The 16296-nt window shown below is 42.9% G+C and overlaps 1 protein-coding gene across 1 annotated transcript; it reads right to left on the bottom strand.

Moving 5' to 3' along the window:
* Window positions 1-12841: 12841 nt before the first annotated feature.
* LOC146631393 (acidic mammalian chitinase-like) lies at window positions 12842-15648 on the bottom strand. Its single transcript, XM_085353647.1, has 11 exons — window positions 15606-15648; window positions 15492-15518; window positions 15186-15390; window positions 14995-15051; window positions 14592-14757; window positions 14284-14408; window positions 14049-14172; window positions 13761-13943; window positions 13528-13644; window positions 13300-13432; window positions 12842-13098 (listed from the first exon to the last, which is right to left on the bottom strand). The coding sequence occupies exons 1-11, from the start codon at window positions 15628-15630 to the stop codon at window positions 12842-12844; spliced, it is 1419 nt and encodes a 472-aa protein (XP_085209773.1). The 5' UTR covers window positions 15631-15648.
* Window positions 15649-16296: the final 648 nt, after the last annotated feature.

The raw sequence follows: 16296 nt of genomic DNA on the forward strand, positions 1-16296 counted from the left end.
CCTAACTCTGGTTTTACGTGGCCCATCGACACAATTCAAAAACTGGTATATAGTTTGAAGTCCACACTTTCGACCAGTGTTGGGAAGGTTACTTTTAAAATGTATTCCATTACAGAATACAGAATACATGCCCCAAAATGTATTCTGTAACGTATTCCGTTACGTTACTCAATGACAGTAACGTATTCTGAATACTTTGGATTACTTAATATATTATCATGCTTTTTACAACAACGTGAATGTACTATTGCTGTGTGATTTATTACTATTACTGAAGGTCCGCGACTCCGAACTGTAGTAAAGGGACCTCTGACTAATACGGCGGGGTCCCTGTCGGCTCGTAGCCGAAAAATAGCTTTACTTTGTTGTGTGGGTCAACTTTTCTTGCGAGAGACAGAGAGAGGCGTTGAAAGGCTGCTCCAACAGAACTTATTGTTTTCGGAGGAAAACACGAACACGGTGTACAGTCGAGTCTTAATAGCTTACTTACAACTGGGCTCGTCAGGCTCTCTTCTTGGCTGCAGTGGTTATTATTATATTTACATGCTTCCAGCTCCCGTTTTTCCTCGATGACAACTCGTACCTTTCCACTCCCCTTTTTCTCTCTCCCTCCTCGCGCTCACAGACCCATAACGTGTATGGCAGTCCATTCTCCCTGCAGCACGGACTACACTGCCCATGATGCTACATTCTTTAGAGCTATGCTTGTAGCATTCTGCCTGTTAGCTTAGCACAACAACAACAACAACAACAACAACAACGAAAAGGCGCTCTCTCACCCAGGAAACACACAGTCGCAGAGAGAGAGAGAGAGCGTCGCCCTGTAACCATGGCAACCGTAGCGCTGCCGCCTGGAACAACAGCACGTAGCTGTCAAACAAAACCCAAACAGTCCTGACCCGCGACAAAATGAAACAGGAAAGTACCGCAGTGTAATCCATTTATTTCAACAAAGTAACTGTATTCTGAATACCACCTTTTTAAACGGTAACTGTAACGGAATACAGTTACTCATATTTTGTATTTTAAATACGTAACGGCGGTACATGTATTCCGTTACTCCCCAACACTGCTTTCGACCCAAGTTGAAATAGAGACTCTGAATCGCTGCATCTTGTAGCTGTGTCCTCTTAAATTGGTCATGGGATTTTGACACGCCCGGCGACCCCAGAGGGTTAAGTGGGAGGCGATAGAAATTAATTTACCTCTCATTACCGCTTTGAGCGTATCCCAAAGAATAGTTGGAGATACCTCCCCTGTGTCATTAACATCTAGATATTCTTTAATGTCTACCTTTAATTTGGAAACTATGGCAGGATCATTAAGGTTAAATTTCCACAATGTGGTACGTTTTTTCCTAGCCACCTGCAAAGATAGAGATAAGACTGTGGTCAGATAGATCTCTTGTTAATATGTCACAGTCCCTGACCCTACTTTAAACTTTAAACATGAAAAACTAGTCCAGCCTTGCATACACTTTAAATGAACCAGAGTAATGAGTGAAATCTATGGTAGATGCCTAGCGGTCCCTCCATACATCTATTATCCCCATCTCTACCATATAGGAATTGACTTTTCTAGTAAGTGCTGTTACCTAGTTGGTCGGGGTGGAGGAGTCTAGTTTAGGGTCAAGTCTAAAGTTAAAATCCCCCCCAAAGACAACTATCCCCTGAAAATCCACCATTAAATCAAACATATTCCTATAGAATAGCCAATCGCTCCCGGGGAGAGCATAAACATTTAAAATTGTGATTTCAGACCCCTCTATCCTTTCTGTTATTGTAACAAATCTGCCTTCCTCGTCACAGAGTTCTTAGATATGTTCATAGTTAAGTGTACCAGAGATAAGTGTAGCCACACCCATCTTGTGTTTGGACTTAACGGAAGAGGAGAATACATATTTAAAACCCTTTCTTTTCAATCTCAAGTGATCTACTTGGTTCATGTGTGTCTACTGAAGTAGTGCAATCTGCAATCTGGGCCTTCTCCTTCCTTAGTTTGGACAGTATCTTATTCATCTTAATCACGTTCAGAACCCCGTTAACATTAAAAGAGATTACTTTCACTGACTCACTTCCCATAAAGATATATTAAGTTACCACAGCGCATAAACTCAATAGCAGCAGGCAACCCCCTCTTAAAACAGTAACAAGTGAAAAAAGTTAAGAATAAACAGAAAACATTTGAACATAACTGGATCTTGAAAGCTCCAAAGCTGGCTTCTGACAGTGGAGCACTTCCACTGACACCCTCACAACTTGAAGGGAAACCCCTTATTACTCCCTGAGTTAGGGGGCCTTCCACTGCGACGGCAGTCACAGCACGAGAAGCCCCACCCATTTTAGCTCGACAGTAACCATAATTCACCATGTTGTTGTTAAGGTTCACATAATTGAGGAAGGAGAGTACAAACAACCAGGTCCAGAAGATCTTGGTCAAACAATTGATTTTAATGAATACACGCGTGGGAAGACCAGTCTGTACGCAGACAGGGATTGATCTTCGACTTAATCAAAGCATACACAGATTTTTATAGCATCAGGGTTTGAATTAATGACGCCCCTTCATACGTCACAGACAGAATATATACATACGTCAAATCAAAACCACAATGACTTTTAACACAGTTTAAAAGAACGTTGTCTTCGTCTTGATGGCAGGTACATCCTGTCACTGCCGGATGCTCGCTTGTCATCTTGACACCTCAGCAGCAGTTCTGCGACAAACTGCTCTTTTTGCAACCCCAAGCAAAACATGATTAAACTTCCACCTATAAATGATTCTCTTTAACTAAGTGTGTGTGTGTGTCTATGTCGTCCTCAAATGCTCTCTCATCTCACCTGTTGCACTTCGGACCTTTTACCAGACCAGAGGCTCATCCTTATGTGTAATAACCTAACTGAAACTACATGTACTATGTTGAATAAATGTTTTAATCAAGAACTTCTACTAAAAACTTAATAAAAGAATATAAAAGTATAACAGACAATTTGAATAAGCTAGTAATTCAAATAGCCTTGTCTAACCTGCTCCTCAGAATAACTTAGACTCTGCTTTCACTTCTGCAAACTCTCTGCAACTTCCTGTCAGCCTGCAACTTAGTCTTTCTGAAAGACACACACACTGTTTAAACCTCTGAATACAATATCAATACTGTAAATTATATTATTAATGCAATGGTTTACTTACAGCTGGGCTCGTCAGGCACTCTTTTTGGCTGCAGTGGTTGTTATCATATTCTATCTCCTGTTTCTGCTCGGTTTCAACTCGTAATTTTCGACTCTCCTTTTTCTCCTTCCCTCACGCTCACACACACACAGTGGGGGGGGCAGTCCCACACGTTCTCCCTGCAGCACGGACTATACTGCCCGTGAGGCTACAGTCTTAAAGGGCCATGCCTGTAACACTCAGCTCATATTGCCTTTATATTAAATCAATTTGTGAATAATACGTTTTAAAAGATTTCTTCACATCAATATGCAAGTAGAGGTGACGTAATTTAGTGATTCACCTGATTCACCTGATCCAGCCTTAACTATAAGCTTTTTCAAAAAAGAAAGTCTTAAGCCTAATGTTGAAGGGGCTGAAGGGTCTGCTTTCCATACTACTTTTAAATATCCTAATAACCACAAGTAAGCCAGCAGTCTGAAAGTTATGTGCTCTAATTGGGTGATATGGTACTATGAGGTCTTTAAGATGTCTGTCAAAGGACTGTAAGGCCAGTATGTGGAGTGGGCCCAAAAGCAGGCTCAGTTGAAAGCAGGGACGATTTTAGCCCATTTTTGGGGGTGCTTCATGTTTGCTGCCCTACAATCCGTCCTGCTCTGTAGTAAAATCAGCGACATTTGACTGTCCTGTTGCTCCCATTGAAATGTATACAGCCTATTTAAAATCTAAAACTTAACATTGTCCGTAGCCTGCTGTTGTTATCACTGTCCTGTTTGAAATGTAATGAGAGAAACTGGTTATTTTGTCATATGTGCTGATATTGAACCCAAGGTACTAACTAGCTAATTGACTGGATGCCCATTAACCTTATAACTCCTGGTGTGTGTGTGTGTGTGTGTGTGTGTGTGTGTGTGTGTGTGTGTGTGTGTGTGTGTGTGTGTACAGAGAGACAGGCAGGTTCATAATGGATATAAGGAAGTTTTTTTAAAAACAAGAGCCACGTTTAGGTAAAAGTGTGAGATCACATGATCTATCAATAAAGGATAATGTTGGATCATCCATCCATCCATCCATCTTCATCCGCTTTATCCGGGGCCGGGTCGCGGAGGCATCAGCCTAAGCAGAGAGGCCCAGACCTCCCTCTCCCCAGCCACCTCCTCCAGCTTATCCGGGGGAATACCAAGGCGTTCCCAGGCCAAGCGAGAGATATAATCTCTCCAGCGTGTCCTGGGTCTGCCCCGGGGCCTCCTCCCGGTGGGTCATGCCTGGAACACCTCACCCAGGAGGCGCCCAGGGGGCATCCTTGTCAGATGCCCGAACCACCTCAGCTGGCTCCTTTCGATGTGGAGCAGCAGCTGCTCTACTCTGAGCCCCTCCCGGATGGCCGAACTTCTCACCCTATCTCTAAGGGAGAGGCCAGCCACCCTTCGGAGGAAGCTCATTTCTGCCGCTTGTATCCGCGATCTCGTTCTTTCGGTCACTACCCACAGCTCGTGGCCATAGGTGAGGGTAGGGACGTAGATCGACCGGTAAATTGAGAGCTTCGCTTTTACACTCAGCTCCCTCTTCACCACGACGGACCGGTGCAGCGTCCGCATTACTGCAGCTGCAGCCCCAATCCGTCTGTCGATCTCCGGCTCCCTTCTCCCATCACTCGCGAACAAGACCCCGAGATACTCGAACTCCTCCACTTGGGGCAGGAACTCATCCCCAACCCGGAGTGGGCACTCCACCCTTTTCCGGCTGAGAACCATGGCCTCAGATTTGGAGGTGCTGATCCTCATTCCCGCTGCTTCACACTCGGCTGCGAACCGTTCCAGTGCGAGCTGGAGGCCCTCACCCGATGAAGCCAACAGAACAACATCATCTGCAAAAATCAGAGATGAGATTCTGAGGCCACCAAAGCGAAAGCCCTCCGCCACTTGGCTGCGCCTAGAAATCCTGTCCATAAAAATTATGAATAGAACCGGAGACAAAGGGCAGCCCTGGCGGAGCCCATCACCCACCGGGAACGAGTCCGACTTATTGCCGGCAATGCGAACCAAGCTCCTGCAACGGTTGTATAGGGATCGAATGGCCCGTAGCAATGGGCCAGACACCCCATATTCCCGCAACACCTCCCACAGGACACCCCGAGGGACACGGTCAAATGCCTTCTCCAAGTCCACAAAACACATGTAGACTGGTTGGGCAAACTCCCATGCACCCTCAAGTATCCTGGAGAGGATAAAGAGCTGGTCCAGTGTTCCGCGACCAGGACGAAAACCGCATTGTTCCTCCTGTATCCGAGGTTAGACTAACGGACGAACTCTCCTTTCCAGCACCCTGGCATAGACTTTCCCAGGGAGGCTGAGGAGTGTGATCCCCCTGTAGTTGGAACACACCCTCCGGTCCCCTTTCTTAAAGATGGGGACCACCGCCCCGATCTGCCAGTCCACAGGTACTGCCCCTGATCTCCACGCAACATTGCAGAGGCGTGTCAACCAGGACAGCCCTACAATGTCCAGAGCCTTCAGGAACTCGGGGCGGACCTCATCAACACCAGGGGCTCTGCCACCAAGGAGTTGTTTAACTGCCTCAGTGACCTCGCCCCTGGAAATTGGCGGGTCATTCCCCTCATCCCCAGACTCTGCTTCCTCCTCAGAAGACGTGTCAGTGGGATTAAGGAGGTCCTCGAAGTATTCCTTCCACCGCCTAACAATTTTCTCAGTCGACGTCAGCAGCGCTCCGCTAGCACTATACACAGTGCAGGTAGAGCACCGCTTTACCCTCCTGAGACGTCTCACGGTTTGCCAGAATCTCTTCGAGGCAGTCCGAAAGTCTTTTTCCATGGCCTCTCCGAACTCCTCCCACACCCGACAGCAGATAAAGGATCTTTATCTGCAGTAAAGATCTTTTCATACATTGTATACATTGTACCATAAGCCAAGGTGTCTCCATTTTTCTAATTTTTTTAATAATATTTTGTACATTTCAAGGACTCTTCTATTTTTGGAGTGTATTTTTTATGTATCTTTATTATATTATACACACACATTAAAAGTGAATCTCTGTCCAAAAAATGCACTGTTTACTTTTTACTCACTGTGAGCATCATTCATTATTCTCCCGCAGTAATTAAGGTTAATGTCAATGGAAAATTGTACTTAGTAGTCAGTATAATCTTTTAATAATATAAGTTTACATATGGTAGTGATAGGATGTGCAATCCTTAATAGTCTGCAAAAGCTTTGCGTGCATTCCAGAGTGCTCTGGCATTCACACCCACATCATAGGAGCATGGGAAAAGTCGTACCTTGTCTTATTGTTTTACGGTAGGATTAACGTAGCTATGTCAGTTTTAGTCTAAGTGCCCTTTTTTAAATGATTAACTGTTGGATTTTCCAGACCAGCAGGTTAAGTGAAGTCGTTTATGGGGTCACACTCTGACACACACACACACACACACACACACACACACACACACACACACACACACACACACACCTCCACATTCCAATGTAAGGAATAAACGCCCACTGAAGTATAAATAAAGACCAGGGCAGTCTCAGCGTGGCGAGTCTCTGAGCCCTCACTCTCTCGTGCGAGCGTTCTGGTGACTGCCCTTGCTAGCAAGAAAACTGTGTGTTTCTCTGTGTGATTCTCAGCTGAAGAAGTGTTAGAATATATTAACAGTTAGGATATGTTTTTTTTTTTATTTTTATTTTTTATTCCAATCCATTCTTCTTTGGCAGCATTTAAATAGCCATTATCAGATTTGATGATTTTGTTACAGACTTTTCAAAAAGTGTTTTGCTTTTGTTTTCACAAACGTGGGATTAAATTGTGTTAAAATGTACAAAACAGTGATGTCATGTTTTGAGAAGAGGACTCAGGCACAGAGAGACTTGATGAATTTAAGAATCTTATGATTTAATAAAGAAATTTGCAGACTTGCACTGAGAGGGTAAAATTATGATGACTGATAATGGAGATGAAGACAACAGACGATGAGGACAGGGAGGAACAGGGGTTTAAATGCACCAAGGAGACAGTCAGAGAGAACTCGGGACAAGTGGAGACATTTAGGGATGCAGGGACTGACAGAGACAGGGAAGAAGTCTCATTGTGACGAGTAAAGTTTGGGCACCTCTTTGGGTGCTCAGCACCCCCAAAGCTCTGATCCTAGAATCGCCCCTGGTTGACAGACTGGTTCACAATAATTTATTTAACTTAGGAGTTTCAACAATGAAAACATGGCAGAAGCGAGAGTCTCATGTGGGTCAGAGGGAAAGAAGGGTTGTTGCCAGGCAGAGAACACGGGCAGTAAGTAAATCTTGATAGAGTCAATCCTTACTTAAAAAGCAGCAAGGAGCTCTTGGAGGAAGCAACAGAGCTAATGTTCAGGTGAGTGGTGAGAAGGACTCTCAAGACAAGAACTGGAATTAAAAAGCTCCTCCTAAGCTCAGCTCTGCTGAGCCCCCCGCGGTCCGCAGCGCTGTTGAAAAGGCTGTGGAAGTCCCTGTATTAAACACGTAAACCAGGGGCCTGTTCTTCGTACCTCGCTAAGTAGGTTAGCTGGATTAGATTGTTGACGATTTCGCGTGATCTTGGATCGTTCGGTTCCCCGAAGCTCATCCGGGACTTGCTGTCATAGCAACAGAGCCGTAAGCGTAAACCTGCTGGGGAGCAGGTTTACTTTATGTAAACAGGATTAGATCGCGGCCACGCAGGTATGTCCGCTTCATTTATACGAAAGCAACAGCGATATTCCACCACTGTTTCACCATAAATAAATAACATCAGTGTAACTAAAGATAATGCAGCACTTGATCCTTTTATTGATGTCACACAGATACATACAGGTCATTCCCTAAAAAAGGGAAATGTACTATTAACATTCTATTACATGTATGTGATTATTACAGATGTAATTCATATTTCAGAGTAGTAATTGCAAATTACTTTGTGTAATCAAGATGAGAGACCACGGCTATAAAAGCGAAGGTGGATTTGGGAACCCTGTCGCAGCCATGTCCTGTCCGTATACGCGAGACACCCATTGCGGAAGGTGCAAGATTGATAAGGAGAGTTTTCAGAATTCAGCGTATATTGCGGGACAGACAGGATCCTTTAGCTCAGCGCGACAGTGTGCTCATAGAGAGATATCGATTTTCCCGTGAGGATATAATTTACTTAACCAACTTGTTGACGAGGGGGTGCAGGACCACCACCTGTCTTTTTTTTTGCTCTGCCCTTTTCTTGGTTGCTGTTATAAACAAACAGATCATTCCAGGGTCTCTTTCCAAGAGACGAAAAGCAATATAAGTGATAAATATTACCATTCTGTAGAACATTCTTATATTGCACTTTTACTTGTTCCCATGTTCTAGTGGGTCCTGTTGTGGCTCTAATGTGAAAGGGGATATAATATAACATATTATAATATAATGTAATATAATATTGGATAATATAGTGTAATATAATAAATCTACCCTACCGCCTACTGGTGTTGGCCAGAGGGGCCGATGGCGCGATATGGCAGCCTGGCTTCTGTCAGTCTGTCCCAGGGCAGCTGTGGCTACAACTGTAGCTGCCTCCACCAGTGTGTGAATGTGAGAGTGACTGAATAGTGGCATTGTAAAGCGCTTTGGGTGCCTTGAAAAGCGCTATATCAATCCAATCCATTATTATTATTATTATTATTATTATTATTATTATTATTATTATTATTATTAAATTACTTACGAGTTTAATTTGTCAGCAACTTTCTGCCAGCCCTCTCTCCTTGCTTTTGCAGCCTTTGCAGTGTTCCCTTGCGTTCTGATTAAACTCTGAAACTCCTGAAATCCCTCACTCAAGAGTTCTTGCTCTGCTGCCGAAAAATACCGAGCACGCTCCGTCGACATTTTCGCCGACCAATCAGAGGGTTGCCGATCAATGTTTCCACTATCGATGCGTAGCCCCTTTTACGACACCCAGACGTAGAGACCTAAAATTCATTCCAGATACACAATATAACCATCCCTCCCAAACAGTGGTCACAAATCAGTCCAAATGTGTGGTAGTGGGCACATCTGCTATATTGAGATAATCCATCCCACCTCATCAGGATGCTGATCTGACATCATGAGTAGTGCACAGGTGTACCTCAGACTGCCTACAACAAAAGGCCACCCTGGAATGTGCAGTTTTTTGCGCTATTGGGGGTCTGGGGACCCAGAACCGGTCAGTATCTGGTGTGACCACCATTTGCCTCATGCAGTGCAACACATCGTCGCATGGAGTCTATCAGATTGTCAGTTGTGGCCTGTGGAATGTTGGTCCACTCCACTTCAATGGCTGTGCGAGGTTGTTGGATATCCGTGGGAACTGGTACACGCTGTCGTATACGCCGGTCAAGCACATCCCGAACATGCTCAATGGGTGACATGTCCGGTGAGTATGCTGGCCATGCAAGAACTGGGACATTCTCAGCTGCCATCTGCCCTGAACAATGTGAACCATGATTCATCCGTGAAGCGCACACCTCTCCAACGTGCCAGACGCCATCGGATGTGAGCATTTGCCCACACAAGTCTGTTACGGCGACGAGCTGGAGTCAGGTCAAGACCCCGATGAGGACGACGGGCATGCAGTTGAGCGTCCCTGAGACGGTTTCTGACAGTTTTTGCAGAAATTGTTTGGTTGTGCAAACCAATTGTTCCAGCAGCTGTCTGGGTGGCTGGTCTCAGACGATCTTGGAGGTGAACCTGCTGGATGTGGAGGTCCTGGGCTGGTGTGGTTACACGAGGTCTGCGGTTGTGAGGCCGGTTGGATGTGCTGCCATATTCTCTGAAACGCCTGTGGAGACGGCTTATGATTGAGAAATGAACATTCAATGCACGGGCGACAGATCTGGTTGACATTCCTGCTGTCAGCATGCCAATTGCACACTCCCTCATTGCTTGTGGCATCTGTGGCATTTTGCTGTGAACCAAAACTGCACATTCCAGGGTGGCCTTTTGTTGTGGGCAGTCTGAGGTACACCTGTGCACTACTCATGATGTCAGATCAGCATCCTGATGTGGCACACCTGTGAGGTGGGATGGATTATCTCAATATAGCAGATGTGCCCACTACCACACATTTGGACTGATTTGTGACCACTGTTTGGGAGGGATGGTTATATTGTGTATCTGGAATGAATTTTAGGTCTCTACGTCCATCCCATGGGGAATGGGAGCAGTAACAAAGGTGTTGCGTTTATATTTTTGTTGAGTGTATATAAATAAAACTGAATTAAATGGAACTGATAGTGAAGTACTGGTTTAGGATTTGTCTTCAAAATGCTCACAATAATTTATCATTTATAGCTTTTTCTCTCTGTAGCACTAAAAGAACCATAGTTTTCCACAGCTGCATACCAAACAGATAAATAGCGCACTTAAGTAACACAATGTAGTATTTCATTCAGTGACATATATTATTATTATTATTATTAAACTAATAAAGTTTGACAATGAAAGTTTGATAATACCAACCATTGAATAAAATATCTTAAACCTTAAACTTGAAAGAAATGCCAAAAAACTAAAATTGCTTCCTCATACCCTTTTTTCTTTTGTGTTTTCTTTTTTATATTTATTATTTTATGTGATATGTTCTTTGTTTTGAAGTTGTTTCATCCCTGCAGGATCACTTAACATATTGTTAAAATTTTTCCTAGTTAGATCACTAACAAAAACAGGCATTCACCTGTTATTCAGAGGAGATGTGATTCCTGTCATGACTCATAAATGACTTTTTTTTCTGGACTGCTAAATCACTATCAGACTCTGGATTGAGACTTGCCCCTTTGATGTTGTGACTATACAGCACAGTTGTTCCAGGCTTACTGAAAACAATTACCATTCACTGCTCACGATATTGATAATATGTCTGTGAAGGTTCTCAGTCATCCAGGTCATCGTAGTCAAAGGAGCTTGCAAAGAAAAGCGTCTGGACTTCTTTAAGTTGCTTGAAGACGTTTCACCTCTCATCCGAGAAGCTTCTTCAGTTCTAAGGTCAAATGGTGGAGAGTCCCAGATATAAACCTAGTGGGAGTTTCCCCCCACAGAGGGACAAAAGGACCCCTTGATGATCCTCTAATCGCCTGAGCCAAGGTGTGAAACTGGGTGTGGGTCCCAATCAGCCAGAGTTTCGGGTGTGTTCATTGTGAAACCTGGCCCCACCTTATCATGCGAATTCCTGAGGTCAGATGGCCCAGGATGTGAGTGGGCGTTAAGGCGTCTGGGAAGGGATCTCAAAACTAGATTATAGATGGCGGAGAGTTGGTGTCGTAAACCCCCGCCTCTGTTCAAAGATGGTCGCTCACAGTGGACATAGATGGCTTCTTTCACTCCTCTTTCAAACCATCTGTCCTCTCTGTCCAAAATGTGAACATTGGCATCCTCGAAAGAGTGACCTTTGACCTTTAGATGCAGATGGACTGCTGAGTCTTGTCCTGTGGAGGTGGCTCTTCTGTGTTGTGCCATTCGCTTGTGAAGTGGCTGTTTGGTCTCTCCAATGTAGAGGTCTGAGCATTCCTCGCTGCACTGTACAGCATACACCACATTGTTAAGTTTGTGTTTTGGCGTTTTGTCTTTCGGGTGAACCAGTTTCTGTCTGAGCGTGTTGCTGGGTCTGAAATACACCGGGATGTCATGCTTGGAGAAAACTCTCCTGAGTTTCTCTGATACGCCGGCTACATAGGGGATGACAATGTTGTTGCGTCTGTCCTCCCTCGCTGGTGTCTGATCTTCTTTTCTGTGCCTCTTTGCTGACTTTAAGAACGCCCATTTAGGATAGCCGCACGTTTTGAGTGCTTCCTTTACATGTGTGTGTTCCTTCTTTTTCCTTCAGGCTTAGAGGGAACATGTTCTGCCCGGTGGTGTAGGGTCCTAATTACTCCAGGTTTGTGTTCCAGAGGGTGATGGGAGTCAAAGAGGAGGTACCGGTCCGTGTGTGTGGGCTTCCGGTAAACTTCGATGTTGAGTTTGCCGTTCTCTTCAATGTGCACAGCGCAGTCCAGGAAAGGCAGACAGTTGTCCTTTGTGTCTTCCCTGGTGAACTTGATGTTCTTATCCACAGCGTTAATGTGCGCAGTGAAGGATTCCTTAGAACTGAAGAAGCTTCTCGGATGAGAGGTGAAACGTCTTCAAGCAACTTAAAGAAGTCCAGACGCTTTTCTTTGCAAGATATTGATAATAGTTTTTATATAACAGAGTGAACTACTTCCATAAACATTAATCTGGCAGTTCAAATCGATTATGATATGATTATGATACAATGTCTATTATGTTACTATTATGTACACTCAGTTTCTGTGACTGAAATGAAATCCCATGAGTGTATATGTAGTTAATAAAATCCATTATATTATATATTACTGTTGCATAGATGCTTAACAATAGTTGTAAGAGGCAACTTTTTTAAATAAAACTTTTCAGAAAAAAATATTATATTTTATTATTAATAAATATAGCAAAATAATAAGCCAATTTGTAATAAGGTACTTTGAAGATTTTGTTTTGGAATTTGCAACCTGTATGAGACATTTAAACAAAAAAAATCATTTAGGTAAATGATTGTACGTATACAAGATGAGTTTAATGATGATGTTTAATGAATGATGTTTGCATCAGATTTAATACACACTGCCTTCACTCTTGGCTCATGGCCAGCTACAACACTTGCAACCGTCATCAAAGACAGATCCAGATCCACACTGGGAAACATGGGTCACGCCACCAGCACAGTTGTAAAAGCTGCTTTGGTCATCTGGGTTTGGGTAAAGGCCATCTGGTTTCCCATTGCAGAATCCCGGTCCCGGGGCATGGGTGGTAGTGGTTGTGGTTGTGGTGGTGGTGGTTGGAGTGGTGGTGCTCGCTCCAGGTTTTGGGGTGGTGGTTGGGGGTAGTGTGGGAAGCTCTGGAAAATACAAAGTTTAAATTCATGTTTATATAAGTCACTGCTTAAAATCAATTCTACCTTCTGAAAATATGCTTGTTTAGAAAATATTACGTCTTCATATCTAAATTTCACAGGTTCTTATGATACCAGTTGCACACTGTTTTTTTAAACATAGAAAGACTAAAAGAAATCATTGGCGTTAATCTGCTTTGGGCATACCAATTTCAAGAAGGTTGCGCAGATGAGAGAGCAGAGGATGGGGACCCTCCCCGCAGAATTTTCCTGCAAAGTCATCCAAATCAAGAGCCCACACAAAGGCCCCGCCAAACTTCTGATCTTTCAGGTAACGTACCTATTGGGGAAAAATTAAACAGAGATTGATATCACTACCTTGTACATACATAAATGTGTTAAACATAAAGAAATGATGCGAGTTTTCTCGCTTACCTTGGTTTCATAGCTCTCCTTGTTGTCAAATCCTACCCACTCATTGTTTTTGAAAGCATAGGGGACTTTCTGGTCTTCAATCCAGTTAATGGTGCTGCCTTTCACGAAGGTACAGATCTACAGCACAGACTACATGGTTAACATTTGTCGTTTTATAAATATCATTAGATATCAAAGCAACATATGCTACACATCATGAGGCAATCATTAAATTCCAGCCTTAAGAAATGTACCTCATAATAAGACCAGAATCCAGCTTCACGGGTGTATGGACCAGCTGATGCTGGGCCGCTAGCTGGAGCACCAACACCAGTGTTTGATGATGTCAGGCGGAAGGTACGACCATAAGATGCAAATCCCATCCTCAGCTTCTCCAGTGGGGTGCCATTGTCTCTCCAATATTTCATGGCATAGTCCTATAGAAGTTAAAAAATGTGAAGTTTGTGTTCATAAGAAGTTACCTGTTAAAGTTACAGTTATCTTTTAAATGAATCTTATTTCAGTTTTAACGGTTTACTTACAATGTTGAAATAGATAAGGTCACCAAAGTCCTGAGATCCACGGTACAAAGGGCTGTTGTGTCCAGTGAATTGCTCCCAAGTTCCATGGAAGTCGTAGGTCATTATATTGATGAAATCTAATTCTCTGCAATAAGGAAATAAACATAAACAGTGACTTTCATGCTTACATTGCACAACTGTCAGATTTCTAAAAGTAGTAGATGAAGTAAGATGGTTTATAAAGCAGGACCCTCACTTGGCTATCTCAGCGATCTCATATCCAGCATCAATGGTTCCTTTTCCAGCAGCAACAGCAGCAGTTAGCATGAGCTGGGGATTGCCGGTAGCTTGGGCTTCAGCTGCAAAGGCAGCAACAAGTTCCTATAAAAGTGCACCACATAACAGTGTAAGAATGGAGTCCATGGGGTTTAGGAGGTATAGCAGATCATCTACCGATTGGAAGGTTAGTGGAATCAGTCCATTTAGCATTTACCATTCAAGTATGATACAAACGAAACAACATCAATGAGATGTAGATTTTAAAAAATGGAGATCTATACCCACCCTGCAGAGCAGAGTAAACCTCTGTTTGTCCTCAGGAGGACTTCCACGGGATCCAGGGTACTCCCAGTCCAAATCCAGACCGTCAAATCCATGAGTCCTCAGAAATCTGATAGTAGACTGGATGAACTTCTGACGATTAGCTGCAGTAGAAACTGTGATGGAGAACCTGCAAAAAAACAAAAAAACACAAAAACCAAGTTAACATTTGATCTTTATAGTAAAATCTGCTTAGTGCTTTATGTCTTTAACAGGAGAATTGTGATTAATGTTTGCTGTGTTTAATAATGGAAACTTCTTTTTGATTTTGATTTGATTCAGACTGATGGTTTACACACAATATTTGGTTAGCTACGTACCATTGTCCTAATGTGAAATAATTTTCTTTCTTTAAAGTATTTCTTACTGTGTTGACCCAAAGTTCCATCCACCAACGGCCAAGAGAGTCTTCAGGTGGGGATTCCTGGAAACAGCAGAAAACTTGTAATATCATTAAAGAAACTGTAATATCTTAGTGGAAAACTCTTAAAGACACGATACGCTCAAGAGGTATTGTGTTTTGCTTTACCTCTGACCTATAGGATAATATCCACTTACTTGGTCTTCAGATCATTGAAAGACTTGTAGAGGACGTCGTCATTCCACTCGTAGGGAACCAGCTCATTGTTGTGGTTGATGATGGAGAATGCATAGATGAGGGTGGTGCATAGGAAAGGGTCCACATTTTGTGGCAGAAACTTTCCATCTCCAGGCCTGTACTGGGACCAGTTGGTGAAGTAGCACTCCATCCTGCTGGCAGATCCTGTGGCGGTGCAAAGTAATATTAATAAAGCACAGGTCCCAGTAGTGATACACAAGTAGTGATCAAAATGTCAGTTGTTTACCAAAGTAAACCCAACTTACCCAGCTGGCTTATCACCAGGCACAAACCTATGGAAATTTTAATATAAGAGTAAGCAAAATAAAAACTTGCATGATATACTTATATTACATAGATCCAGTAAATTCTTAAAATACCTGCTAGAATTGTGAGCCTGGCCATCTCAGATTCACTTCTTAAGAGTTCACTTAATAAAAATGAAGTTGGTTCTACAAATCAGGCAACACTGTAAGACGTATAAAAGTATATATAAATAAATAATCACAATTACGAGAGAATAACTTCGAGAGACTGTTCCCCTTGTTTACTCACCTTGAGACCAGACGAAATACCCAAAAAAGCTGCAGCGAAGGTGGGTCTTTTATACACCTGATTGTATTATGAAAACCAGGAAGGTATAGCACTCTTTCGTAAATCCAAGTCATAAATGGTTTCTTTATTAGGATGTGCTTTGATAAGAGAGTGCTCAGTCTTAGCCATAAGTAGACAATAATTTACTCTATGTGGTATTCTTTTTATGTATATGACCCTGGTGTACTTTAGGTCACTAGATATATCACATTATCATCAGTATTCAGTTAAACCAATCTTAGGACACAATAATCTCCTGATATAACCTTGTTTTGGATACAGAGCATATTGTTATGCTGTCATGGTAACCTTACCTGGGGAAATATAGGTATGCAATTTTATTTTTTGATTATTTTTGATTAAAATAAAGAAGAAAATAACGAAATGGATTATAAAACAATAATACACATTGAAATGCACAAAATGAAAATGTAAACTTTAATATTTCAAGATTAAAGTCAATCTTCAAAGTACAGT

The sequence above is a fragment of the Diplotaxodon limnothrissa genome, linkage group LG5, assembly GCF_057381915.1.
Source record: "Diplotaxodon limnothrissa isolate DT_005_m linkage group LG5, D_limnothrissa_male_GT1.1, whole genome shotgun sequence".
NCBI lineage: Eukaryota > Metazoa > Chordata > Actinopteri > Cichliformes > Cichlidae > Diplotaxodon > Diplotaxodon limnothrissa.

What these genes read in the sequence shown, in the direction of transcription:
- LOC146631393 (XM_085353647.1), bottom strand. Translation starts at nt 15,630, where the DNA reads ATGGCCAGGCTCACAATTCTAGCAG. An exon ending in CAGGCTCACAATTCTAGCAG is followed by an intron (nt 15,519 to 15,605) that starts GTATTTTAAGAA and finishes AAATTTCCATAG; the next exon opens with GTTTGTGCCTGGTGATAAGC. An exon ending in CCTGGTGATAAGCCAGCTGG is followed by an intron (nt 15,391 to 15,491) that starts GTAAGTTGGGTT and finishes GCACCGCCACAG; the next exon opens with GATCTGCCAGCAGGATGGAG.